Below are 26,113 nucleotides of genomic sequence, written 5' to 3' on the forward strand. Positions count from 1 at the left end.
CAGAGGGCAGGTGATGCTTGCTGGCAGCTAAGGCGCCTGGCCCAGCTGCTCCCAGTTAGGCTGAGCCTTGCTCCAGGTGCACTCGTTTCCCTGTGCTGAGGCTCCTGGAGCTGGTTATTGATGAAAAAAGATTTTGCTCTTTGCCTTGTTGGAAGAATAGGTCCATTTTAAACGGGTATCTACTCTTCCAGCAAGAAAAGTTTCATTCCTTGGTGATTTATTTATGCTCTGAGGTCTGATAGCCTTGTCTGGGTTCAGCATAGGAGCCGCTGAGTTCTGAAGAATTGCCTTCCGTCACTGCATTTTCATTTTTCTTTACAGACTAACCCCAATTACAGCCAAGAGAAGAACCGCTGCGAATACCTCCACAACAAACTGGCTCATATTAAAAAACTGATAGCAGAGTATGACCAACAGCAGTTTTAGCTGGCACGAATCTGGACTGGGTAGGGCAAAAAAAGTCACCTGGACGTTACGTTCCCTTTTATACAACTAGATTCCTTTCAGAGACGAGCATTAATTCATCGTGGTTGAAGAACTTGGGGATTACTTACGATGCTGAATCTGTCATGTCCGTGTCTGAGTCGGGTCCCAAGCCCAGTGCTCAGCATGGTCCTCTCAAGTTTTAGCCTCTCTGAATGTCGGAATGTAACAAATGAGGAAAAAAAAAAAAAAAAATCTGCTTATTTGAAGCCAGCGTTTGACACTTAAGGGAAAACTTGCCTAAAGTGAACGAAGCTCCCAAAGGTTAAGAATCAGTAGTTTTCATGGATTAAAGTTTGGCATGAAGTGTAATTACCCCTGGCCCAGGTCCACTGGGTTACAAATTGTCCTTCAAATGGTGAGGAACTGGAATGCTGCTAGGTTACCTCCTTCTCTGGCACCTGCGACTGTTCATATGCAAGCTGTCTGCTCTACATGGCACCGCGTTAAATACACCAAGTACCCAGAGCTCTCGTTGTTTGTTCCTGCTTTTGTCATCTCCGGTGTGTGCTTCTCTTGAGATGGTTGTGTCAGGAGGAGGGGGATCAGCCCAGGGATCTGCACTGAGTGCCTTGTGCAGTGCAGAGGTGGATCCTTCATTTAAAAAAAAGAAAAAGAACCACACAAAAATCCAAACACTTTTTTTTTTTTTTTTTTTCAATCTGCTTATGCATTTGGAAGCAGCGGGCATAAATCATAAATGTTTTGCAGTGGCCTCTCCAGCATGCGCGGTGCAGTCTGCCTGCATTAACCTTCACGTACCAATGCTGGGAAGATTGAGACCTGTCTGTCTTTGACTTTTATAATTTTATACCAAGGCAGCCAATTTTATTAATTGCTAATGAGACTATGGTCTATTTTTGTATAAAAAAAAAAAAAAGCATCTTTTTCTAAAACTGTGCCTCCCTTTTCCTTTTAGGCCAAGTGTTTCAGAACCTTTCCTGTCTTATAACTGCAGTATTACTAAAGCCTATTGGATAGTTACCCAGAGAAGTTATTTTATTACCTGTACTGACCCATAAGGGGGGGGGGAGGGGGGAGGGATGTGATGCTTTCTTCTGTTTTTTGCGTCTTTCCAAAGAAGCAGCAGCAGAAAATCATTCTCAGAACAGGCGCTCGAGTGTGAGAGAAGTTAGGTAGCGTTTTCCCATGCGGGTCACTTCCACTGTTGTGCTTTATCTAGCCAGCTTTTCGGTGAGGTCTTTCTTCTTGATTTTCTTTTTTTTTTTTTGGACTTGAAGGGAACATTTTTAGAGTATGGCCAGGGTGTGAGAAACACGCCAAAAAGCACAAAGGTGTCCTTTAACTCTGTTTCTTTCTCTCCCCTCTCCCCTTTTAATCCTGCCAGCCTGTGTGATTTGACTTCTTCCCGCTTCCGTTTATCTCAAAGTAAAGGATTACTTTCCTGTGGCGTCTCCTTCCCTTGGAGGTTGCACTGAAGAGTCTTTCACCCTTTGAAGGAGCGGAATGGCAGAGTTAAGGAGGGAAACAATTCTTATACAAGGAGTATTTTTTTTTTTTTTCACTCCCAAAAAAGTGGGTCCATCTGCTGTATTAAAAAAGAAGAAGAAAAAATTAATAATAATTCCATTCTGGCTAGATTGATTTTGCTGCATCATCCGGCCACAGCCACCACTTTGCTTTGTCACTTGCAACGTTCTGAGTTTCTCTCCCTGCCGCGTTGCACCCAGCGCTCACCAGGACTTTGCCATCCCCCTTCTTCAAACGAAAACCTGCGGCTGAGCTGCGCGTTACCGGCCCCGTGGCCCACGGACTGCCGCTGGACAGCCACGTTTTTCTGCTGGTCTGCAAAACCCCAAACCTGTTCAGAAGTTAGAGCGGTGAAGGGGTAGGGGTGAGGAGGGGGGGGGAAGAGATGTGGTGGCCCGTAGGGTGAGCACCCCAGAGAACCTCGCATGGGAAATCCTGACGAGCATCTCGGGGCTTGGGGAACGCTCCGGTCCCATCTCTTCCTCTCCAGATAAAGACGACTGGAGGTTAGGGAACCGTTTCTTTTGTGGGCACACCCGTTTGTGTAACGTTGCCTGCCACTGGTGCTTCTGCTCATCGGGGAAAGCTGGAAAATACACGAGAATTAAAAGACAAGGAGCTTTTGTCCAGAGAACTTTATCCTCCTGCTCGGTGGGGTCTCGCGCCCGGTCGGTGCACGAGTTCCTCAAGCCGTAAGTGTCGGCTGGTGGCGATGTCCAAGCTCAGGCTCCGATTCCAACAAACCTCCCAGCGCCGGGAATTCCTGCACCGAGGCGGATTTCACCGGAGCCGCCGGGAGAGGAGGGGGCATTAGGCTGCCTGGGGGACCCGGGATGCCACGCTTCCTCGCACCCGCCGTGAGATTTGTCGGTGCCAGCCCGGCGAGCGGCGGCGCCGGCCGGCGGTTACGGATTCGGTGGCAAAGCTGAATTTTTTTTTCCCCGTGCTGAGCCGCGGGGTTTGGTGGGACTTCACCTCCGACTGCGGTGCGTGAGAAGCCCAGAACGCGGATGGCAGAAGCAGCAGCAGCTTCAAACCCGGGATGAGTAAATTATTCCATGGAAACACTTCTCCTGATCCTTAATATTTTGACTGGGGTTTTTTTGTTGCTTTGGGGGGGCAGGGGAATAGAGATGGATCTCAATCTTTATACATCTGCTATAAGATATTTTTGCAAACAGAGTTGTATACAAAGATGTATTGTGTACATTTACATGTATATTCTGGAACTTCTAAAATTTGAATATAAAAACTGAAAATATTTAATGAATATCCAAACTGTGAGACCCAATTAGCATTCAACAACTTTCTGCTTCACTTTTCTTTTGGACTGTGTTAAAGAATTGTAGTCGAATCTGCCTTTATTTTATTTTTTTTTTCTTTTTAGAGATTATGAAGCTAGGCAAATTTTGTGCTTTTTGGGTTAATAGAAACCAGTTCTAGGTGATTAAGTATGATCTTAACTTATTGATACTGTGTTTTACTTTGTAATATTGTACTGTGGATAAAACTATATTGAGCCATGGAGTTGGAGTTTACAAAAGAGCTTTTCACTTTGCCAAAATGTTACAATTTAAAGGCAGCATAGTCTTCAGCTTTCCTAATCTTTTCTTAAGAGCTAGTGTCTTTTTTGTACACTAAAAAGCTGAATGCTGATTTTGCAACATATAATAAATTCACTGTATTGGAAAACAAGCAATAAGGTTGTATATTTCTTTTCAGCGCTTCTCAGTGCGAGAAAACTCAAAAGGGGAAAGGTGGTAAATGGTTGGCGTAGAGTTTGAAAGCGGGAAATTTGAAGGAACCGAGTCTGAGTGAGCAGAAGGTGAGGAGAAGGAAGAGGTGCTCGCTGCGGGCTGTCCGTTTGCGAGCTGCTTGCGGCGGAGGGGAAGAGCTCTGGCCCGGGAACGCCGCTGGTGTCCGGGGGGATCGGCCTTTCCAACTGCTGGCGGGAGCTGGGGGTCTTCCCACTCGAGTGGGGGCTTTTTTTTGAGGGGGGGGGGTGGAGCTGCCTTCAAGGAGGCACCCATCCCTGGTGTCGGTGTGGAGGTTTGGGGGGTCCCAGGAGCAGCAGGGGGGCTCGGAGGTGGTGTCGGTAAGCGGGGTCCCTGCTGCTTCTCTCAGGATCGGCGAGGCCGGAGCTTCCTGGGTTTGGGGCCTCTTCCTGCCAGCCCCCAGCCCTGCTCCGGGGCTCCCAGGGAGGCTCCAGACCTGGTTCAAGGTCCCTGCCCACGGCCTTTAGCTCCCGGTGAACCGAGCTGGGTTTGGCGGGTGGCTCACAGCCGTGGGGAGCTGGAGCAGGGACGTGGGGATGAGCCCAGCGTTGCCGCTGGAGCTCCCGCCTCCACTCACGGGCCTGAATCACCAGCTAAAGCTCAGCATACAAACACCATCTGGGTTCTAGCGAGACTTTATCCCTTTTATTTTTTTCTTTCTGCTGTCACGATGGCTGCTTGCTTTGGTCCTGGGTCTGCTGCTCGCTGTGGCTGGAGCAGGCAAAATAAAATAGAGTATAAAAACACTCCGGTAACTGCTCAGTAGCACAATATCCTCTGAATAGCTTCTGTTTTCCTGCGGCCGTTGCTGTGCTGCCTGCTCGGGGCTCCTCTCCTCTAGCAGGGGCTGACAGGCCCAGGTTTACCACGGGCAGGTCTTGTTTGAGCCACCCGGGGAACGTAACGAGCCCGTGTTCGTCTGCAGCTCGCTTTGCTTTAGCGCAGGATTCTGGATTCTACCTCCCCAATAGCAAAAGAGGGAGAAGGTGAAAATAATCCAGGAATCAAATAACATCTTACAGAGGTCTTGGCTTTTTTTCAGAGGTAGGGGAGAACAGGGAGGGCTCTGCTGTGTCCTGTCTCACCAGCCGTGACCTTGGAGTTGACACAACAGCACCAGCACCCGCGCGGGGACGTGATGCTCCCACAGCCGGCCAGGATTTGCTCCCACGGGGCCCTCGGTTACAGAGCAAGAGCCGGGACACGTTGGGCGAGCTGATGCTCTTGTAAATCCCCAAATCATCAGGTTTTTAGTTTCAAATGCCGCCTTTGAGCCAAGCTCTACACCCCAGGCCCTTCCTTTTACTGTCTTCAATTCCTCCCTTGGGTGAACTTCACCCCTGGGTGCTGATGAAAGGCTGTCCCTGGGGATGTTCACGCGGGAAGGGTCCCCGTCCCCTCCTCTCCCAGCTTTCCTGGGGAATTCCTCTCCACCGCTGGCAGCTCCGGCTCTGGCCGGGGTCACGCATTGAGCTCATTAACTCGGAGCTGCCCCAGTGGAAATTTACTGGCTGTGGCTGCTGTGCCAGAGCCAGCGCGGCTCCTGCTGCTGCCTCCTTATCTGCACCCAGCCCCGCGCCCGCTGCCAGCCCTCCCCGGCCACCACACCAGGGACACGAGAAGCACCAGCTCTGTCCGGCCGTGTCCGTGTGTCCCCGGTGCGTGCCGCAACCCAGCCCGCCGTGCAGGGTCAGGAGCGGCCCTGGGCTCTGATAATTCAGGTCAAACCTGGGGGGGAAAAAAAAAAAAAAAAGTGCCGCTTTGCACCGTGCCCAAGCACAAGCTGCTTTTAGGGTCGGGCTCATGGGGGACGCAGAGGTGACCCCGCAGCGTCCTCGCTGCCCCGGTTGGGTTTAAGGGATGCTTGAAAAGCGGTAAAAGCATCGTGGGGTTTTTCCTGTGCACCTTTCACTTGGGGCTTGTTTGCTGGAGGAAGTTCATTAGAATAATTTGTCCTTGACACGGTCCAGTGGAGCTGGTCCCTCTTGCAGAGCAGCTGCTGCACCTCCGCCGCCAAACCTGACCACCCCCAAATCACCCGTCTGGCCGTTTCCATCCATCCGTCTGTCCCTTTCCAGGCGTGGGTCTGTCCTTGGGCGCGGAGCACCCGGGGGGTGACGGCATCAGGGTGGGGAGGGGAGGACAAGGAGCCGCGAGCAGCTGGCGGGGGCTGAGATAACGAAACCTCCGAACCTGGGGAGTGTTTTAAACGAGGAGGGAAAAAACCCAAATGTGAAGGGAGGAAAATGTGGCCGGGGCTGTTTGTATCTGTAACACATAAATCTGGGGTTGCTTGTGTTGGCCTTGACCTGCTATGGGGGGGGGGGGGGGGGGGGGAAGGGGGGGGTCCTGCCTGTGTCCCCCCAACAGATGAACCTTTCCCAGTGCACGGAGCATCTCTGCCAGCAGCTCCAGCTCGTGCAGAATGAGGCCCTTGAACCTGCTTAGCACGAACCTTCCGGGGAGTTTGCGTCACCCCAACTCCCGCAATGGGGGGTCCCGGGGGAGGCGGGGGGGCGCTTTTGAGGTTTGAATGCCCGTCCCCGGAGGAGTGGGGAGGGAGAGGAGGGGGGATTGCTGGAAGAGAGGGGTGGGCACCATTGCTGGGGGAGCGGGCTGGTCGCTATGGCTCCGGGGCTCGCCTGGCCCCCCGCCAGCCCCCCCCCCCCCCCCCCCCGGCAGCTGGGGAGCGAAGGCGCTGGGCGGCCGGCCCGGGCTCCCGGCCCATGGCCGCGTTGGGCGAGCGGGAACAAGGGAGCCCCGCTCATGCGGTGCCGAGCGTGGGAGGAGTGGGAAGGGAGTGGGGGGAATGAACAATGGTGGGAGTTATGGGAGGGGGGCGAAAAAAAAAAAAAAAAAAAAAAAAAAAAAAAAAAGGAAAGCAATGGAAAAATACCAGTTCTGGGCCCCTGGCAGCGCTTGCCCGGACCCTCCCCGCCCCAGGATTATTGTACAAAGAAATGTTATTTTTGTTTCAATAATTTGCTGAGGCACTGGCATTCCAGTGCGGGGCTCGTTTTGTCCTCCAGCCCGGCACCAAGGGATCATTGTTCCTCCATGGCCGAGGGGCCCCGGCCCCACCGTGCCCAGCACCGCCGCCACCCCGCTCCCGGCAGGTGCCCCCCGGGCTTGGTCTTGGTGGGTCCCATCCTGCTCGGTGGCGGGAGGACGGGTGGCGATGCCAGCGTGTCCCCCCCCCCGTGAAGGCAGGGCCCCGGGTGGGTGGCAGCGACGCGGAGCTGAGCTGTCCTCGCCCCGTCTGCGGGGAGCGAGGGTGGGGAAGGGCCCGGGACCCGCCCGGGCGTTGCTCCTGCTCCGGGGGCTCCTTTGAAGCGGGGCCTGGCCATTGAAAGGCAACCGGGCCCCCGGGGGCCACCGAGCGGGGTGCCAGCCACGGCCCCCTCGCTGCTGCGCTTGCCCTTTCTCCGAGGCGGCCGGGAGTGTCCCCCCGGGGCAACCCCCACTGCGTTCCCGTGGCTGGGAAGTGGGGTGCAGCGGCACACGGGGCCCGGCTGCCCCCCGGCATCGCCGGCAGCGGCGACCCGGGATGGGGGGCTGGGGGGGGGGGGGGGGGGGCTGTGGGGTGCCACTGCCCAGGGCCTTTGGGGTGCCCATGCCCATGGGTTGTGGGGTGCCCATGCTGGGGGGTGCGGGGTGCTGGGGTGCTGGTGACAGGGGTTGTGGGGTGCCCATGCTGGGGGGTGCGGGGTGCCGGGGTGCTGGTGACAGGGGTTGTGGGGTGCCCATGCTGGGGGGTGCGGGGTGCCGGGGTGCTGGTGACAGGGGGTTGTGGGGTGCCCATGCTGGGGGGTGCGGGGTGCCGGGGTGCTGGTGACAGGGGGTTGTGGGGTGCCCATGCTGGGGGGTGCGGGGTGCCGGGGTGCTGGTGACAGGGGGTTGTGGGGTGCCCATGCTGGGGGGTGCGGGGTGCCGGGGTGCTGGTGACAGGGGGTTGTGGGGTGCCCATGCTGGGGGGTGCGAGGTGCTGGTGCTGTGACCTTTGGGGTGCCCTTGCTGGGGGGGTGCAGGGTGCTGGTGCCATGACCTTTGGGGTACCCGCACCGGAGGCTGCGGGGTGCCGGGGGCTGCAGGACACCCATCCCGGGATGCCGGGCCGGGGCTGGCAGCACCGTGGGAGCGGCACCGTGGGACGGAGCCCGTGGGACGGTGCCCGTGGGAAGGCGCAGAGCCCCGGCAGCGCAGGAAGCCGCCGGCCCGGGACACTCAATAGCCGGAAGGCGACAACGGGACCCCCGGTCCCGGCCCGGGCTCCGGCCCCGGCGCCACTTCCCCTTCCCGGGTCAGCGGCCGCTCCCGCCGCCCCCCCGCCCCGGCCCGGGCAGAGCCACCGGGGGGGCTCCGGGCCGCCCCGCACCTGCCGCGGGGCCGGGACCGGGGGTGACCCCGGTGGTGGTGGGGGGGGGGGGGGGGGTCGGGAGGGGGGTCGGACCCGGTGCCGGGGGGGGGCGGTGTAGCACGTGCGGGGGGGGTGGGGGGTCGCGCGGGGGCCGGTTGGGGGGGCGGGGCCGGCGGGGGGGGGGCGGGTCCTGGGAGCCGATTAAGCGGTGGGAGCCGGGGCGGCCGCAGCCGCGATCGCATCATCCCCCACGGGGCAGCACCGGCACCGGCACCGGCACCTCCAGCGCGCCCGGCCCGGCCCGGTGAGTGCCCGCGGGGAGGGCGGGGGGCGGCCCGGGAAGGGGTTTGGTCCTTCGGTCCCGGGGAGCGGGGGCGGCCCTGGGCCCGTGTCCGTGTCCCCCGCCCCCCCGTGCCCCCCGACACGCCGGGGCGGGCAGGGTCAGCCTTGGTCCCCGTGTCCCCCGGCACCCCTGGGAGCGGGGACACCCCCTGTCCCTGCGTTCCCTCTGCCCCCCCAGGGTGCGAGGACGCCCCCTGCTCCCACGTCCCCTGCACCCTCTGCCATCCCAAAGAGCGGGGACACCCCCTGTCCCCACGTCCCCTGCATCCCAAGGAGTGGCAACAGCCCTGTCCCCTTGTCCCCTGGCAGCATCCCAAAGTCCCCTACGCCCTCCTTGTGCCCCCTGCCACCCCCAGGGAGGGGACAGCAGGGACCCTGCACCCTCCCGGCTTTGCTGGACGCCCAGTGAGGTTCTGGGGCCGGGGTGTGGGGGGGCGGGACACGACACAACGAGGTGGGGGTGGGGAGGAGGCGGCGATCCGCCCCCCCTACTGTCCTGGGGTGGGGGGTAGCAGCCGGGGCACGCGTGGGAAGGGGTGGGGGTGGCAGCCCCACCGCCACTGCCAGACTGGGAGGCGATGGGGCAGGGAGCCAGCGGTCCCCACCGTAGGGAGCGATGCCCAGAGTTGCGTCCCGGCAGAGCGGCGGAGGCGGGGTGGGGGGGGGACCCGGGGGAGGGTTGGAGGGGGGGGGCCCTCAGCGTGCCAGGCCTGCGGGGCTGACACCCATTTCCTCCTATTCCAGCTTCAGGAACAATGGCAGAGACGTTCCTTGTGGAGAGCCCCGACGTCACGTACAGCAAAGACTTCATCGAGGCCAAGTACACGTACAGCACCGTGCACGTCTGCAAGGAGAACGGCGTCACCAAGGTACGGGCAGGGCGGGGGGTGGGGTGGGGGTGGGGGGGGCTCGGTGGTGGTTCTGCTCGTCCCCAAGTGTCCCCTGTCCCTGTCCCGCAGGTGCGGCCGTGCTCTACCCGCTTCACCTTCCGGACGGGGCGGCAGGTCCCTCGCCTGGGGGTGATGCTGGTGGGTTGGGGGGGTAACAACGGCACGACGGTGACGGCGGCCGTGCTGGCCAACAAGTTGGGGCTGTCCTGGATGACTAAGACGGGGCGCAAGGTGGGTGGCCCCCGAGGGACCCCGGCAAGGTCCCAGGACCCGGGTGTCGCGCAGGGATGGGGACGCGGAGCTCGGCTGCTCCCGTCTGCGCCTGGGTCCTGCGCCCTGATCTCTCCACCCTGTGGAGGTGGTCTGCAGCCCTGGCCCCCCCTGGTTTGGGGGTGCTGGGGACACCCCTGCCCCAATTCCAACAGCTCATCCCGGTGGTCTCCATCCTAGAAAGCCAACTACTACGGCTCCCTGCTCCAAGCTTCCACCGTCTGTCTGGGCACCGGCCCCACCGGTGACGTCTACGTGCCTTTCCGGGACCTGCTGCCCATGGTGCACCCCAATGACATCGTCTTCGACGGTAGGTGGGACACGGAGGGGGAAACCTCGCAATGGGGCGGGGGACCCTGAGCGGTTGAGTCACCCCTCATCCCCCAGGCTGGGACATCTCCTCGCTGAACCTGGCGGAGGCCATGCGGCGGGCGGAGGTGCTGGACTGGCCGCTGCAGGAGCAGCTCTGGCCCCACCTGGAGAAGATGAAGCCCCGACCCTCCATCTACATCCCCGAGTTCATCGCCGCCAACCAGGAGGAGCGGGCGGATAACGTCCTCCATGGGTCCATGGCTGAGCAGGTCCTGGTGGGGCAGTGAAGGGGGGGCGGGGGGGGGGGTCAGGGACACACACACAGGTGATGGAGGAGATGCCACCACGCTGATGTGTCCCCCTTGGTGGTGTCCCAGGTGGAGCAGATCCGCAGGGACATCCGGGACTTCAGGGAGAGCAGCGGGGTGGACAAAGTCATCGTCCTCTGGACGGCCAACACGGAGCGCTTCTGCGATGTCGTGCCGGGGCTCAACGACACCGCCGACAACCTGCTGCAGGCCATCGAGGTCAGGAGGGGACTGGGGAGGGAGGGTGACACCGGCGTCCTGCTAGTGCTGAGCCCACCCCCTGTCCCCGCAGCGAGGCCTGGATGTGTCCCCGTCCACGCTCTTCGCCGTGGCCAGCATCCTGGAGGGCTGTGCCTACATCAACGGCTCCCCCCAGAACACCTTCGTGCCGGGGGCGGTGGAACTGGCCGCCCAGCGCCGCGTCTTCATCTGCGGCGACGACTTCAAGTCGGGTCAAACCAAGCTCAAGTCGGTGCTGGTGGACTTCTTGGTGGGCGCCGGACTGAAGGTACGTGGGGACAGGGCGGGAGCTGTCTGGAGCGGGGTGGGGTGACAGGGGGGGTGACCTGCCTGCACCCCCTGCGCAGACCAAGTCCATTGTGAGCTACAACCACCTGGGGAACAACGATGGGAAGAACCTCTCGGCGCCGCAGCAGTTTCGCTCCAAGGAGATCTCCAAGAGCAACGTGGTGGATGACATGGTCCAGGCCAACCCCATCCTCTACGGCCCCCAGGACAAGCCTGACCACTGCGTGAGTTGGGGGTCAGGGTTGCGGGGGGGGAGGGACGACGACGACGACACACAGGGTGAGGATGGGGGTGACGGGGACGTCGCTTCGCAGGTGGTGATCAAGTACGTGCCCTACGTGGGGGACAGCAAACGGGCGCTGGACGAGTACACGTCGGAGATCATGATGGGCGGCACCAACACCATCGTCATCCACAACACGTGCGAGGTGCGTGGTGGGGAGGGGACACACACACACACAACCCGGGGTGTCCCCTCGGGGGGTGTCCCATCTCCAGGGGTGGCTTACGGCCCCTCGGTGCCTGCAGGACTCGCTGTTGGCCAGCCCCATCATCCTGGACCTGGCCATCCTCACGGAGCTGTGCCAGCGCGTCACCTTCTGCACCGAGGGTGACCCCGAGTTCCAGGGCTTCCACAGCGTCCTCTCCATCGTTGCCTTCCTCTGCAAGGCCCCACTGGTGCCCGAGGGCACCCCCGTCGTCAACGCCCTCTTCCGCCAGCGCAGCTGCATCGAGAACATCCTGAGGTACCCCCGGGCCCCCCCCCCCCCCCCCCTCCTGCTCAAGGGTGCCAGGTCCCACCCACCCCAGTGCCCGTGGTGGCCACCCAAGGCTTGTAGAGGTGGTTGACAGCCAACGGGCCAACACCAGTGGGTCCCAGTGCCTGGGGGTGCCCAGCACCCATGGGTGGGATGTCCCGAGCCAGTAGGTCCTGGTGCCCAACACCGGGTGGGGGGTGCTGGTGCTCAGTGCCTGTACCACCAGTGGGTCCCTGTGTCACCAGTGGGTCCCCGTGCCCAACACCGATGTGTCCCGGTGCGTGACGCACAGAGGCGATGGTCCCAGTGCCCGGTGGGCTCTGGTGCTGCCCAGTGCCGACAGGTGCCAGTATGGCTGGGTCCCCGGTGCCGTGGGTGCCCAGTGGGAGCAGATCCCAATGCCCAGGGGGGTCCTACACCAGTGGGTCCCAGTACCCAATGCCCACAGGGGTGCCCAACACCGATGCATCCCGGTCACCAAACAGGATGGGTCCCAGTGCCCAACGCGTGGGGGTTCCCAGTACCCGTGGGTCCCACTGCCCAGGGGCGTGCGCAACACCAGTGGGTCCCAGTTCCCAGTGGGTCCCAGTTGCCCAACATGATGGGTCCCAGTGCTCAACCCGTGGGGGCTCCCAGTTCCCGTGGGTCCCACTGCCCAGGGGTGCACCCAACACCCGAGGTGGGGGGGGGGGGGGGGTGTGTGTGCTGGTGGTGTTGGGGGTTGCCTGGTGCCACCACATCCCCCCCCTTCCCCGGTACTGGGGTGTGTGACCCCCTGTCCCCTTTTCTTTCTCCCCCCACCCCCCAGGGCCTGCCTGGGGCTGCCCCCCCAGAACCACATGCTGCTGGAGCACAAGATGCAGCGGCCGGCCCCCAGCCCGAAGCGCGCCTGTCCCGGGGGGGCCGCCTGCCCCCTCGCCCCCAAAAAAAACAACGGCGGCCACCCAGCTCAACGGGCACCCCTGCCCCGGCACCCCCCGGCCGGGACCCCCCCGGACCCCCCTCCATGTTGATGGGGCTAACAGCGGGTGACTTTTTGTATTTCCGATCAGCTTTTTAAGGGGGGGGGGGGGGGGAGTTGTGTGGGTGTGTGTGTGGGTGGATTTTGGGGGGCGGGGGGGGGGTGTCCACGACCTGCTGTTCCCCCCCTCCCCTTCCCCGAGCGCTCGGCGCTGCCTGGCTCCGACGCCAGCTCAAAACTGTGAAGCTTTGTACCCGCCAATAAACCCCGAGCACATCACGTTCACACCCCCCCCCCCACTCCCTGTCTCGTCTGGTTCCTGGGAGACACCCCCCCCCCGGTCCCCCCACCAGCCCCAGGGCGAAGTGAGAGCCAAAGGCCAGCACCTTCTGAAAAAAAAAAAAAAATCAAATTACATTTATTGATGAGGGGTGGATTTTTTTTTCTGGTATTTTTTTTTTTTTTTTTTTTTTTGTTTTGTTTTTTTTTTTGGGGGGGGGAGGGGTTCCCTGTTTTATTTTGATAAGTAACTGGGGCTCTAAAGGCTTTGAGGACTAGAAATGGGGTGGGGTGGGGTGTTCCCTACACAGAACAACTACGCCTAGGGCGTGGGCGCTACCCTTATGGGGGGGCTGGGGGCTGCCCCCCGCCTTGGTGGGGGGTTCTGATGGGGCCCCCCTGGCATGGGGCTGTACAGGGGAGGGGGCCTAGGTGCACAGCGGCAGTTTTGGGGAGGGGTGTGGGGTGTCAAGGGCAGGGGTTTGAGGTCCTTTCTGGTATAAAAGAGGGAAAAAAAAAAAAATCAGAAAAAAACACACACACGAAAAAAAAAAATTCCTTCATATTAAAGTTTTACAAGTGGTCCCCGGGGGGGGGGGGGGGGGCGAGGGGGGGGCCCCGGTCTGGCGCTCGGGGTGGGGGGCTGGGGATCACAGTGCTGGCTGAGCACGCAGACAGGGCTGGGGGGGCCGGGGACCCCCCCCTGGGGCCGGTTTGCTGCTGGGGGGGGCTGCTCTGCACTGGGGCCTGCCCTATAGAGCACTTGGGGGGGGGGGGGGGGGGGGTATGGCTTGGGCCCCCCCCCCATCCCCCCCAGCACAGCCTGGGGTACCCCTGGCTTTGAGGGGGTGGGGTGCTGAACCCACATTGCGGGGGGCTGTGCTGGCGGTAGGACCCCCCCGCCCCCCCCAGGGCTTTGGCAGGGCTGGGGGGGTTGGCTATGGACCCCCTCCCCCCCCCCCCCATGGGATTGGGAGGTGGGGGGGGGGGGCTGCCCAGCAGGGAGGGCACTGGGAGAACTGGGGGGCGCGGGGGGGGGGGAACATTGCTCATTAGCATGTGGGCTAATTGCAGTTAAGTGCATGTGTCCCATCCAGGCAGCATGCGGGGGGGGGGGGGGGCACAGTGCCATGAACAACCCCCCCCCCCAGTCTCCCTCCCCAAGCTTGGGGGGTGCTGGTCCCACCCAAGGAGGGGTGGGAAACACCTCTCAGCCCCCCCCAACATGAAGCCAGACCCCCCCCCCACCCCAGCGCTTGCCCCCACCCTGAGGGGAGGTGGGTTTGGGGGGGGGGGGGGGGGGGCTGTCCCCCAGTGCTGAGGTGGTCCCTGCCCCAGGGTGTGCGGGGGGGGGGGGGGGAGGGGTGGGTGGGCAGTAAATAAGTCACATGACTTATTTCTAGGTTTTTTGTGTTTTTTTTTTTTAGTGTTGTGGGAGGGGGGCGCTGGGGGCTGGGGCGAGGGAGGGGGGAGCTGTTGGTAATTATTATTAATTATTTTTTTCTCTGGTGTGTGTGGGCGTCCGGCTGTCGGTGCTGGGCTCACACGCTCATTGTCATGCTGGGCGAGTACTAGAGAGAATGGAGACACCGGAGGGTTAATTCGGGCGGGAGGGGGCACACACCACTGACCCCCCCCCCTCACCCCTCCCAGCCCCTTAGCCAAAGCAACACCCCCCCTCCTTCCTCCCCACTGCAATTTTGGGGGGTCTGCCCTGGGGACTTTGCTGTTGACACCCCCACCCCCCCCACATCCCCAACCACTGTGCCCACCCTCGTACCTCGCCCCCCCCCCCTTCACCTGCCCCCCCCCCCCCCGGGGTCCCTTACGCTGTCGCTTTGGAAGGGGTTTAAGAAATTGCTGCTCAGCTCGGCGTCGTCCCGCGGGGTGCCAGGGGGGTTGCTCAGGGCCCCCAAGTTACTGGGGGAGCTCTGGGATGGGGGGGGGGGGAGGAAGAAAAATGTTAGAGGGTGGGGGTGGGAAATGGTGCAGGGGTCCTGCTGTATTGGGGGGGGTCCCGGTTCATTGGGGTGTTCCCAAGAAATGTGGTCCCAGTGTATTGGGGGGGGCGCAGTAAATGGGGTTGCAGTACATGGGGGGGGGGAATCCTAGTGCATGGGGGGGGCCCAGTGTAAGGGTGGGGGGCCAGTAAATGGGGTCTCAGTACATGGCGGGGGATCCCAGTGCATGGGGGGGTCCCAGTATATGGGGGTTTCCAATAAATGGGGTCCCAGTACATGGGGGGGGGGATCCCAGTGCATGGGGGGTCCCAGTAAATGGAGTCCCAGTGCATGGGGGGGTGTCCCATTAAACGGAGTCTCAGTGAATTGAGGGGTGGGGGGGGCAATAAATGGGGTCCCAGGAGTAGGAGGGGGGGAATCCCAGTGCATAGGGGGGTGTGTCCCAGTGTATGGGGGGGGGTTTCCAATAAATGGGGTCCTAGTACATGGTGGGGATCCCAGTGTATGGGGGGGGCCCAGTAAATGGAATCCCAGTGCATGGGGGGGGGAGTAAATGGGGCCCCAGCACATGGGGGGGTTCCCAGCACACGGGGTTTCGGGGTCCCCACGCTCACCTTTGGCAGCCCGTCCATGTCCCCGGAGCCTGCAAGGACAGCAGCGCGTTAGTGACCCCCCCCCAGCCAAATCCATGTGTGTGTGTGTGTGTGTGTGTGTGTGTGTGTGTCCCAAATCCATGTGTGTGTGTGTGTGTGTGTCCCAAATCCGTGTGTGTGTGTGTGTGTGTGTCCCAAATCCGTGTGTGTGTGTGTGTGTGCGTGTGTGTCCCAAATCCGTGTGTGTGTGTGTGTGTCCCAAATCCATGTGTGTGTGTGTCCCCCAAATCCGTGTGTGTGTGTGTGTCCCAAATCCATGTGTGTGTGTGTGTGTGTGTGTGTGTGTGTCCCAAATCCATGTGTGTGTGTGTGTGTCCCCCAGCCGAAGCGGGGCCCTGCACGGAGCCCGGCTGCCCACAGATGGAGCTCACGGACCGCAGGATGCGGCCGCAGTGGCGCTGGGGACCATCAGGTCCTCGGGACACACACACACACACACACACACACACACACATCCCCCCCACTCCGCCCTGGCCGTGGGGGGTGGGGGGGGCTGGTTTTGAAGGCGGGGGGGTGGTACCCACCTAAGGATCCGTTCATGTGATGCGGCTCCATCGCGCTCATGCCACCCATGGGCCCCTCGGGTCCAGGCCCCATTGGGAACTGGAATGGAAAGGGGGGGGGGGATTTAGGCGGCAGGGGGGGGATGTGAAAGATGTGGGGACACCCCCCCTGCCCAAACCACCCCCCCATCCCCATCCCCACCACTCACATTCGGCCGGTTCCCCGCGGGCCCGATGGGGTTCATCATGGTGTACATGTTCTCACTGGAGTTGGTGGAGTCTGGCGGGGGGGGGGGGGGGGGGGGGGGGGGATGACACACAGCGTGTTGGGGGGTGAGCACGGCACCCCAAATTCCTCCCCCCGCCCCCCAACACCCCCACCCATCACACCTCATCCCATCCCACTCCCTGCAGACACTCACCTCCGGGGCTGGGCAGGATGGGGGTGCCGGGGGGACCCCCACCCCCGGGAGGACCCTGGGGGGGGGAGAGGAGGGAGGTGGGTTGGGGGGGAGCCCACAGCGGGTTTGCCTGCAGCATGGCCCCCCCCCCTACCCTCCAAGTGCCCCCCGATACTCACCACATAGTTCCCAGGGGACGAGGAGGAGTAGGCGATCTGGGGGGGGGGGGGGGGAGGGGGAGGGGGGAAAAGGGGGGGGCAGCATGGGGGGGGGGGGCATGGGGTCAGCATTCCCATGGCCCCAGTTTCACCCCCCCCAAAGTATTCTGCCCCCCCTGACTTACAGAGTTGGTGTTGGGGTTCGGCCAGGGCCCGCGGCCGCCGGGGCCCCTGGAAGGCAACAGGGAGAGGTGAGTCGGGGGGGGGGGGGGGCGGGTCCCTGACAGTCCCTGGGGCCCCCCCACCCTGCGTGACCACCCAGCTCCCCCTGCCCAGCCCCGGGGGGCGGGGGCGGTGCCTTACATGTTCATGGCAGGTATGCCAGGGCCGGCCAGCGAGCTGGGGGGGGGGCCGCATCCCGCTGCCGTAGGTCTGTGGGGAGAGCAGGGGGTCAGCCCCGGCCCTGTCCCCGTGTCCCCCCCACCCCGTCCCCCCCATCTCCATCCCTGTCTCCCTGTTCCCGTTTCTGTCCCCATCCCTGTCCCCATGTCCCCATCCCTGTCCCCATCCCCAACCCCACCACTCACCCCATTCCCACCCCCATCCACGGCCCCCGTCCCTGTCTCCCTGTTCCCGTGTCCCCAGGCCCGTCCCCGAGCCCCATCCCTGTCCCCCGTCCCTGTCTCTGTCCCCAGTCCCATCCCCAACCCCATCCCCCTCCCCATTCCCAGCCCCAGTCCCTGTCCCCCTGTCCCCAACCCCATCACCCATCCCCATCTGTCCCCAGCCCCATCCCTGTCCTGATCCCCATCCCCACCTCCCACTTCCCAGTCCCATCCCTGTCCCCAACCCCATCCCCGTCCCTGTCTCTCTGTCCCCAGTCCCATCCCTGCCCCAGTCCCTGTCCCCAACCCCATCCTCATCCCTATCCCCCCTTTTCCCATCCCCATCCCTGTCCCCCCCCCCCCCGCCGTTTCCCCCTCACCTGGGGGGCCATGCCAGCCATGCCTCGCGGGGGGTTCATGCGCTGCATCGGGCCCCCCATACCGGGATGCCCTGCGCAAAGGAAGGGGGACAGGGAGGGGTGAGACCCCCGCAGCACCCCACCACCACCACCCCACGGACTGGGGTGGGGGGGGACACAGACAGACAGACACACAGGGACAGGGACCCCCCCCCCTCAACTCACCCTGTGACCGCGCGGCCGGATCCATGGCACTGGGCAGCAGCGGCTGGGAGCCAGGGACACCCACGGGAGGCTGTGGATTTGGGGGGGGGGTACATACAACACAGACGGTGGGTCAGGGTGCTGTGGGACCCCACCCCCCCACAAACCCTGCAAAGGGGTCTGCACCCACTTTGGCAGGGGGGGTCCCATCCGTGCCCACCTCACCTGGTTCGGCATCCGGAGCGGGGGCCGGGGGCCGCCGGGGTAACGGGGGGACATGAAGGGCTGCAAGAGAGGGAGTGGGGAGGGGGGGGGTGAGCCAGGGCTGGGGGGGAGGGGGGGGGCTGCTATATCACCCTGTGTGGGGGGGGCTGGGGGGGCTGGGACACTCCTGCGGGCGCTGGGGGGGGGGGGGGGGGCGGGGGGGGGCAGCCTTACCTGGCTGTGCGGCCCCAGCATGGGGGCCCCGGGGTTGGGGGGCGGAGGTTGGGCGTGGGGTGATGGCTGAGAGCCCGCAGGTCCCTTCAAGAGAAATAAAACACGGTTATGGGCCACTGGGGGGGGGGGGGGGGCAGCAGCCCCCAGGGTGGGGGCACCCCGCTATGGGGTGGGGAGATTGGGCTGGCTCCGGTATGGGGTGGGGGCAGCACTGGGGGTGTGGGGGCAGCACTGTGGGGTGGGGGGGGTGAATGTGCCGTGGAGGGAGGGGAGGGGGCCCTGGCTTGTCTAACACCCCCCCCCCCCACTGCTCCACGCACACACGGGGCTCAGGCATGTGCACACACTAAGGACACACACGCCTGCACATGGCGTGGGGAGCACAAACCCCCAGCACTGTGCACAGGAGCACGGCGGGGGGGGCGGTGTGTGTGTGTGTCACGCGTGTGCGCTCCCACAGGCGTGCGTGCACACACACACACGCGCACTCACACACACTCACACACGTGCAGTGCCCGCGCGCACACGCACAGGGCTCTGGGAGGACACGTGTGCGCGCTCCCGCCCCACGCTGTGGCCACGTAACACGCGTGCGCCCATCCACGCGCACGCGTGTCCACTCGCTCACACACGCGCACACACTCACGCACAAGCAAGTGTAGGCTCGCGCACACACGTGCACTCACACACACGCACACGCGTGCAAAAGTACCCCCAGCAGGATGACACCCCTGGGACCACTGAGCCCCCCCTTCTTGTCCTTTCCCCCCCCCAGCTTTGTGTCCCCGCTCTCAGCAGGTGGGTGGGGGCACACAGCCCCAAAACGGGGTGCAGGCAGGCTGGTACCTGAAAGAAAGCGGGGGGCATGGGCCCCCCCGGCATGCCGTCACCGGGGGGCAGGTTCCCCATCACCGGACTGGGAGCCGCCGCCGCGCTCTGTGGGGAAAGGAGAGCTCAGCGCTGGGGGGGGAGGGAGGCGTGGGGGGGGGTCCCCCCAGAACAACCCCCTCCCCCCAGTCACCCCACGGAGGAGCAGGCAGTGCCAGATCCATCCTCTGCACCCCGGTATACTGGTGTCGTGGCACTGGGGCGGGAGGGACACACACACACACACACACACACACTGGGGTGCCCCCTCCCCCCCCCCCCCCCCCCCAAAGCCACCGATAGCCCCACGCGGCGTGGGAGCCGGTCGGCGAGCTCGCCCTGCGCGAGCAAGAGGGCAGCACGGGGAGAACCCGGCACACCGCCCTCCCAGCCAAAACTGGGGGGGCCTGGGGGGGTGCGGCTGGCCCTGGGGGGACCCCAAAGGGGCCAGCTGGGCCGGGAGGGGGGGATGGGGGGGGGGGGGGCACAGGCAGGGGGGCCCCAGCCCCATTCGCCTGCCGGCCCCGTCCGAGGGGAGCTGTTAAGGGAAGGAATGTGCCGGCTTTCCGGCTCGGCCCCTCCGCCACAACTGGTTTCAATTTGTAGGGGAGGAGGAGGAGGAAGGAGGGGGGGACCTCGCGCTGCCCCCTCCACCCCGGGGGGCCCCCCGCCACCCCACGGGCCTCCCCTCCAGCCTGCTGCCAGCCCTGCGGGGGGGGGGGGGGGCCCCGGCTGCAGTTGGGGTGGGGATCACCCACTGATGGGTGACGGGGGGGTCAGGGCACCCGTGGGTGTTGCTGGTGTGGAAATGGGGATCGGGGTGGGGGGGGTGGTTGGGGAGGGTGAGACCCTGGGGGCTCCCATGGTGGGCACGGGGGTCACACTACCTACATGGGTCATGCCTGGGACACGGGTGACAGCAGGCACACAGGTGACGGTGCCCAGGGGCACCCAACTGGGGGGGTCCCTGCCCCATGGCATGGCCATACTAGGGGGGGGTGAGGCTGGGGGCGGGGGGGGGGGGTCCCAGGGCCCTCAGCTTCATTTACCAGCTGCAGGATCGGGCCCCAGGGATCATTTGCAAGACAATGGGAGTCTGTGCCGGCAGCCAAAACCAACAGCCCCGGGGGGGGGCGGGGGGGAGGACACCCACTGGGAGGGTCTGGGGGGGCCAGGCGTTTCCCCCCCCCCAATCCCAAAACCACCCTGTTAACCCCTCGGCCCCTGTTGTGGTATGGGATGGTGCCCCCACCCCACCCATCTGGGCCCTGGGGTTGGGGTGAAGTGTGGGGGGCCCCAGCGGGGTGGGGACACCTCGGGGGTGTTTTGGGGGGCTGGGGGGTGTCACAAGGCTTGTGTGCCCAGCATGGAGCCCATCAGGGAGCCGTCACGGATCCCACCATGGTCCCACCACAGCGCCCACCATGGTGGCCAAGACACGGATGGTTCCATCACGGAACCATCATGGAGCTCGTCACGGAGCTCCCCGTGATCCCACCACAGTCCCACCACACAGCCCAGCACAGCGCTCATCACGGAGCCCATCCTGAAGCCCCCACAGAGCCCACCACGGTCCCACCACAGCGCCCACCATGGTGCCCATCCTGGAGCCACCACAGAGCCTTCATGGAGCTCACCGTGGGCCCACCACATGGCCCACCACATGGCCCAGCACAGAAGCTCCACGGAGCTCATCATGGAGTCATCACAGAGCCACCACAGTGACCAACCCAGAGCCATCACGGAGCTCACCACGGTGCCCAACACAGAGCTGACACGGAACCATCATGGAGACCACCATGGTCCCACCACAGCGCCCACCATGGTGCCCATCCTGGAGCCACCCCGGAACCATCATGGAGCTCATCATGGAGTCATCACAGAGCCATGATGGTGACCAACACGGAGGCATCATGGAGCTCGCCGTGATCCCACCGCAGTCCCACCACACAGCCCAGCGCAGCGCTCATCATGGAGCCCATCATGAAGCCACCACAGAGCCCACCACGGTGCCCAACACAGAACCATCACGGAACCATCGTGGAGCCCACCATGGTCCCACCACAGCGCCCACCATGGTGTCCATCCTGGAGCCATCACGGAACCATCACGGAACCATCACGGAACCATCATGGAACCCACCATGGTCCCACCATGGTGCCCACCCACCCTGGCACAGGAGACCGGTCCCCGGCCAGGTCTGTCCCCATCACCTGGGGGCACCGGGAGGGGCAAAGGCAGCGGTGTCACCTCCCCGGCCACGGGGCCAATACAGCAGCACTGCCCCAGAGTGAGGGGGACACAGGCCCTGCCCCCCACCTTGGGGACCCCCCCCCCACTCTCCTGCCCCATGGCTCAGGGACAGTCCTTGACCCCCCAGCCCAGAGTGGGGCCCCCAGTGCCAGCCCCACAAGCGGGATGGTGCTGTGTCCGTCCCCCCCCGCCCCGCCTCCACCACAGGCAGGGACTGAACTGGACGGACCCCCCCCCCCCCATCACTCAGTGATGCAAAGCAGAGTTGCCATGGCAACAGGTTGGAGAGTTTTGGCTCCTCCCACAGGCTCAAGGTCAGGAGGGAGAAAATGGGGGGGGGGGGGGACACACAGGGGGGGTCCCCACAATGCTGCACCCCGGGGAGGGGGGGACACCCAAGACCCCGCTCCTCCCCACTGCCATGCACAGGCCAGACCCCCCCCCCTCCCAGTGATGTGGGGTCACTGTTCCCACAATGCTTATGGCGTGGGGTGGGGGGGGGGATCCCCAATGTGCTGACCCCCCCCCCCCAGCACCCATGGGAGCAGGCGAGGGGCACCCACTCCACGCCAGGGAGCCCTGACTCACCCCCGTGGGTACCAGTTTGGCCACAGCACCCAGCGGACACTGGGATGGGGCTGTGGCCATGCTGGGGATCCCCTGGGGTACAGTGGAGGGGGGGGCGGGGGGGGCGGGGGGGGCCCCCCCCCCCAAAATCCAAACACACACACATACACACACACACCCCCCCCCCGCGCCCCGGCTCTGCCTGCCAAGCAGCAGCGCCATGGCAACGCGGCCTGACCCGCGCCGCGTCCCCGGCGTCACCGCACCGGCAGCCTCATTAATTCCGGCATGAAAATCAGCTCTGCGCAGCGCCGGGGGGGGAGTGGGGGGGGCCTGGGGGGGGAGTGGGGGGGGCCGGGGGCAGCGAGAAAGGGGGGGGGGGGGGAGGTGAGGGGGTGATGTGTTCTGGGGGTGAGGGGTGTTCTGGGGGGGGAGGTGTGTGTGTACTCTAGGGGTGAAGGGGGGGATATTGTGGGGGTGGGGGGGTGTTCTGGGGGTGAGGGGGGGTTGTATGTTCTGGGGGGAAGGTGGGGGGTGTGTGTGTGTTCTGGGGGTGAGGGGGGGGCCCCCCTGCTGCAGCCCCCCGCGGTGCTGGCGCAGGCACACACGCGCCCACGGGGACCCGAGGGCAGCGTGCTCACCCCCCCACACCCCACACCCACCCCCACTAAGCTGTGGGGTGCTGAGCACCCAGGGTGGGTGGGGGGGGGGGGGAGGTGCAGGGAGCAGTTCTGGCCCCCCCTCCAGCAGGATTGGGGGGATGGAAGGGGGGCAACGTGTCCCCTCCATGGGCTCCTGTTCCCCCCCCCTCCCAGCATCCCACAGCACTGGGGACCCCGCAACATCCTGTGACCCCCAGCAAACCCCCCCCAAGGAAAACCCCCCCTTGCCTGCATCCCCCCAGCACCCCCCCACAGATTAAACATGTCCCCCTCCCCCAGCACCACGCGTCCCCCAGCACCCCACAGCCTCCTGCACCCCACCTCCTACAGCCCCACATTCCCCCCCCCCCCAGCACACAGTATCCCAGCCCCCCCAGCGGGTCCCCACCCCCCCCAGCACCCCCGTTCCCCTCCTGACACCCCCTGTGTGTCTGTCGTCCCCCCCCTGCCCGCCAGGATCGGGCCCACACCGGGCTGTTGACTCTGTGCCAATGATTAACTCCACGCCGATAAGGAGCAGAGCTGCCGGTGGCAGGGGGGGGGTCCCACTGAGCCCCAGGACAGCAGTGACCCCCAGAGCACTGGGCGAGCAAGTGGACACACACACCACCCGCCCCCCCAACCCCACTACGGGGCCCCCCCCAATTGGGAAGCGAGGCCCCGTTACTTTGCTGACACCAGGACACACACACACACACACACACACACACACACACGGGGCTGGATCTCGGGGTCCCCGTCCCCCAAAATGGGGTCGGTGGCGGGGGGATGGGCACGTTGGGGTCACTTGGAGGGGGGGGCTGCTGTAGGGTGTGGGGGTGCTGAGCCAGGCCCCCAGGGATTACCCCCCCCCCCCCCTCCCCACGTCGCCCTGCAAAATAGGTCACGCGTGGCTGGCAGAGCCGGTGTTAACCCTCAGCCCGCCGGCGTCCTCAGCACGGGGGGGGGGGGGAAAGGGGGAGCAGAGGGGGTGTGTGTGTGTATTGGGGGGGGACACAGACACCCCCCCCCAGACGCCCCCCAGCACCGCAGTACTCACGTAGTCGTGGAAGGCTTTGGCCTCGCTGGAGTGCTCACAGGTTTCCCGGCGGTCAGGAGCGGCGCAGTACAGGTCCCAGAAGACACTGAGGGGGGGGGGGTCGTGGAGGAGGGGGGGGGGAACACACACACACATACACACCAGCGGGTCAGAATCCCCCCCCCCCAACATTGCCATGGCCTGCTGTGCCCTGGGGCACATCCCCCCCCCAGCTGAGCCCAGCCACACTCGTGACACCGATGGCTGGTGGAAGTTTGGTGAAGGGGGGGGTGGTGTGTGGAGTGGTGGAAGAGGGGGGGCCCTGTGTGTGTGTGTGTGTGTGTGTGTGTGTGTCCCATCATGGCGGGGGCCTCCCGGCTCTGCCGCTGCTGCCTGTTTTCCCTGGAAACGGTCGCTACGGCCGGAGCCCAAATTCCTGGGACTTTACATCAGGCTGCAGCATCCCAGGGTGGGATGGGGGGGGGGGGGTGGGGAGGGAGGGCGGGGGGTCCTGCTGCCTTGCCCCCCCCCCCCCCCACGGTGCTAGGGATGGGACAGTGGGGGGGGCCATGGTACATGTCATGGGGGGGTGTGTGTATCCCCCAGCACTATTTCTGGGTGCCCCCCCCCCCAGATTTCAGGTGTGGTGGTCGGGTGTTGGCAGCTGGAGGGTTAAAAGCCTGGAAAGTGCCGTGCCCCCCCCCCCTTTTTGTGTCCTGTCTGTCTGTCCGTCCCCCCCCCCATAAATCACCAATTAATCGTTTATTGGAAATGGCTAAATGCAGCGGCACCGCGGCGCCCGGCACAGCCGCATCCTGACCCCCCCACCCCCTCCCCCCACCACAGACACTTTAGGCGAGCCCCCCCAGCATCCCCCCCCCCTTCAAAACCCCCATTACCCCCCCTCAGTGGGCTCTGCTGGGGCCCCCCCTGGGTGCAGGGGGTCCAGACCTGAGGGCTGGGACCCACCCCCCACCCCCCCCCCCCCCAACTGGTGCCAAACTGGATCCATCTGGAGGGGCCAGGCCGGGGGGGGGGGGCGGGCCGCAGTGTAGCAAAAATAAGGGGGGGGGGCCCCCGAAATCACCACTGGGAAAAGCAGAGCAGCAGGTTTATGGGGTATGAGGTGATGTGGTGTGGGGAAGGAAGGGGGCGGGGGAAAGCCCCCAGCCCCAATTCCAGCCCTATTGCTGTGGGAAGGAGGGGCAGTGCAACCCCACTCCCAGCCCACCCCCCCCAGAACTACCCCCCCCCCCCAACTCACCACCACCAGGAGTGCAGGAAGCCGGGGGGCTCGCCCAGCGTGATGTTCTTCTCCCATCGGATCTGCGGAGAGGGATACGGGAAAGGGGGGGGGTCAGGCCTGACACCCCGGGGATGGGCTCAGGGAACCCCGGGGGGTGCAGAACCCCAAAGGGGGGGGCCAGGAGGTGCTGTGTTTGTGTCGTCATGTGTGTCCCCCCCCCCCCAAGTTTCTTACCTCCGACAGGAAGGTCTGGGCTGATTTTTGGGCCCCCACGTGCAGCAGGTACTCGTAGACGTAAAGCGCCAGCCTGCGGGGACGGGGATGGGGACAGGGATTTGGGGGGGGGGGGGTCATGCTTGGGCACAGCCCCCCCCCTCCAACTCCCCCCGTCCCCCTCTGTGACACACACACACACACCCCCCACCTGAAAGTGGGGACCCCCTCAGGGAGCCCTCCCGTTAAAAGCAGCGGCAAATTAAGGAGGGGGGATTCGCTGTCACATCCCTGCGAGGGATCCCCACGGTGACCCCCGCGTCCCACCGGTGACACCGGGCGCCTCTCCCACGGCAACTGCCCCCCCCCCCCCCCATCACCCCCGGGTAGCCACCCCGGGTTCCTGTCGGTGGGATGAGTCAGGGATGGGTGACACGTCCCCACGCAGGATGCGGCCGAGGGGCAAGTGCCACCCGGGGGATGTCCCCTGGACAGAGACATTTTGGGGGGGGACGACGCTGGGGACCCGTCCCCGGTGCTCCATCACCCCCCGGCAGCAGGGAACGGGACCCGTGGGGAGGACCATCGTGGGGTGCAGCCCCCCCAGCTCCGGCAGGTGCCCCCGGGTGGCCCCGAGCACCGGGACGGGCACGGCCGGGAATGTCGGGTCACGGTGTCCGGTGCCCCGGGGGGCGGGGGGAACATCCCGGGTCCAGGTACCCCGGGGGATGGCAGGGCCCGGGGGGGACACACGACATCCCGGCTCCCGGTGCCCCGGGGAACCGGCAATGCCCGGGGGGGACCATCCCGGCTCCCGGTGCCCCGGGGGATGCCGCACACCGGGGCACATCGCGGCTCCCGGTAGCCTCGCTGTGTGGATGAGCCCCGACGGCTCCCGTTGCCCCGCGGCGGCTATCGGTGCTCCCCGGCGGGGCGGGGCCGCGGTGGTCGTGTGTCCCCCCTCCCCGAAATCCTCCCCCCCCTCCTCTTTCTCCGTTCCCGTTTCCCCGGCGGCCGCCCCGGCAAACTTCCGCGCCCCCGGCCCGCGCCCGCCCCCGCCGCACTCACTTCTCGCGGGCCTGGCCGTCCGAGGGCACGCCGGAGCCTTTGCCCTTGGCGTACATGCTGGGGCGGCGGCGGGACAGCGGCTGTCAGCGGCCCCGGTCCCGGTCCCGGTTCCCCGCCGCCATCCCGGCCCCGGCCCCGGCCCCGGCGGCTCCGGCCCCGCGCCCGCGGGGGAGCTTGAAACCG

At 64.4% G+C, this 26,113-nt stretch overlaps 3 protein-coding genes across 4 annotated transcripts in view; 2 read left to right on the forward strand and 1 right to left on the reverse strand.

Moving 5' to 3' along the window:
* The window catches only part of ELL (elongation factor for RNA polymerase II), a 56,376-nt gene extending 52,703 nt beyond the window's left edge, over positions 1-3,673 (forward strand). Inside the window, exons 12-13 of one of the 2 annotated variants that reach the window (XR_006165497.1) lie at positions 322-986; positions 1,832-3,673. Coding sequence is in view for 1 of the 2 variants with exons in the window: in XM_032993651.2 (XP_032849542.2) it covers positions 322-426 (105 nt within the window). In the remaining variant the exon portion in view is untranslated. Of the gene's footprint in view, positions 1-321 lie in introns of both variants that reach the window. The other variant, XM_032993651.2, reaches the window with a different exon arrangement.
* Positions 3,674-9,011: 5,338 nt separating this feature from the next.
* ISYNA1 (inositol-3-phosphate synthase 1) lies at positions 9,012-13,263 on the forward strand. The gene is given in 12 exon segments (XM_042794529.1): positions 9,012-9,054; positions 9,193-9,317; positions 9,408-9,569; positions 9,789-9,918; positions 9,996-10,189; positions 10,298-10,447; positions 10,521-10,736; positions 10,816-10,980; positions 11,071-11,184; positions 11,285-11,502; positions 12,323-12,434; positions 12,436-13,263. Coding segments are annotated over 12 exon segments (1,725 nt in total). The 5' UTR covers positions 9,012-9,026; the 3' UTR covers positions 12,547-13,263.
* A 433-nt stretch (positions 13,264-13,696) lies between these two features.
* On the reverse strand, positions 13,697-26,088 carry SSBP4 (single stranded DNA binding protein 4). Its single transcript, XM_042794534.1, is given in 19 exon segments — positions 13,697-14,325; positions 14,584-14,685; positions 15,330-15,358; positions 15,893-15,971; positions 16,081-16,151; positions 16,294-16,348; positions 16,452-16,487; positions 16,616-16,661; positions 16,794-16,840; positions 16,842-16,862; positions 17,416-17,486; positions 17,620-17,689; positions 17,824-17,883; positions 18,037-18,120; positions 18,883-18,972; positions 23,425-23,509; positions 24,668-24,729; positions 24,884-24,956; positions 25,931-26,088. Coding segments are annotated over 19 exon segments (1,167 nt in total). The 5' UTR covers positions 25,987-26,088; the 3' UTR covers positions 13,697-14,295.
* Positions 26,089-26,113: the final 25 nt, after the last annotated feature.

This window comes from Tyto alba, unplaced genomic scaffold (genome assembly GCF_018691265.1).
Source record: "Tyto alba isolate M040663 unplaced genomic scaffold, T.alba_DEE_v4.0 Super-Scaffold_20000042, whole genome shotgun sequence".
Taxonomy (NCBI): domain Eukaryota; kingdom Metazoa; phylum Chordata; class Aves; order Strigiformes; family Tytonidae; genus Tyto; species Tyto alba.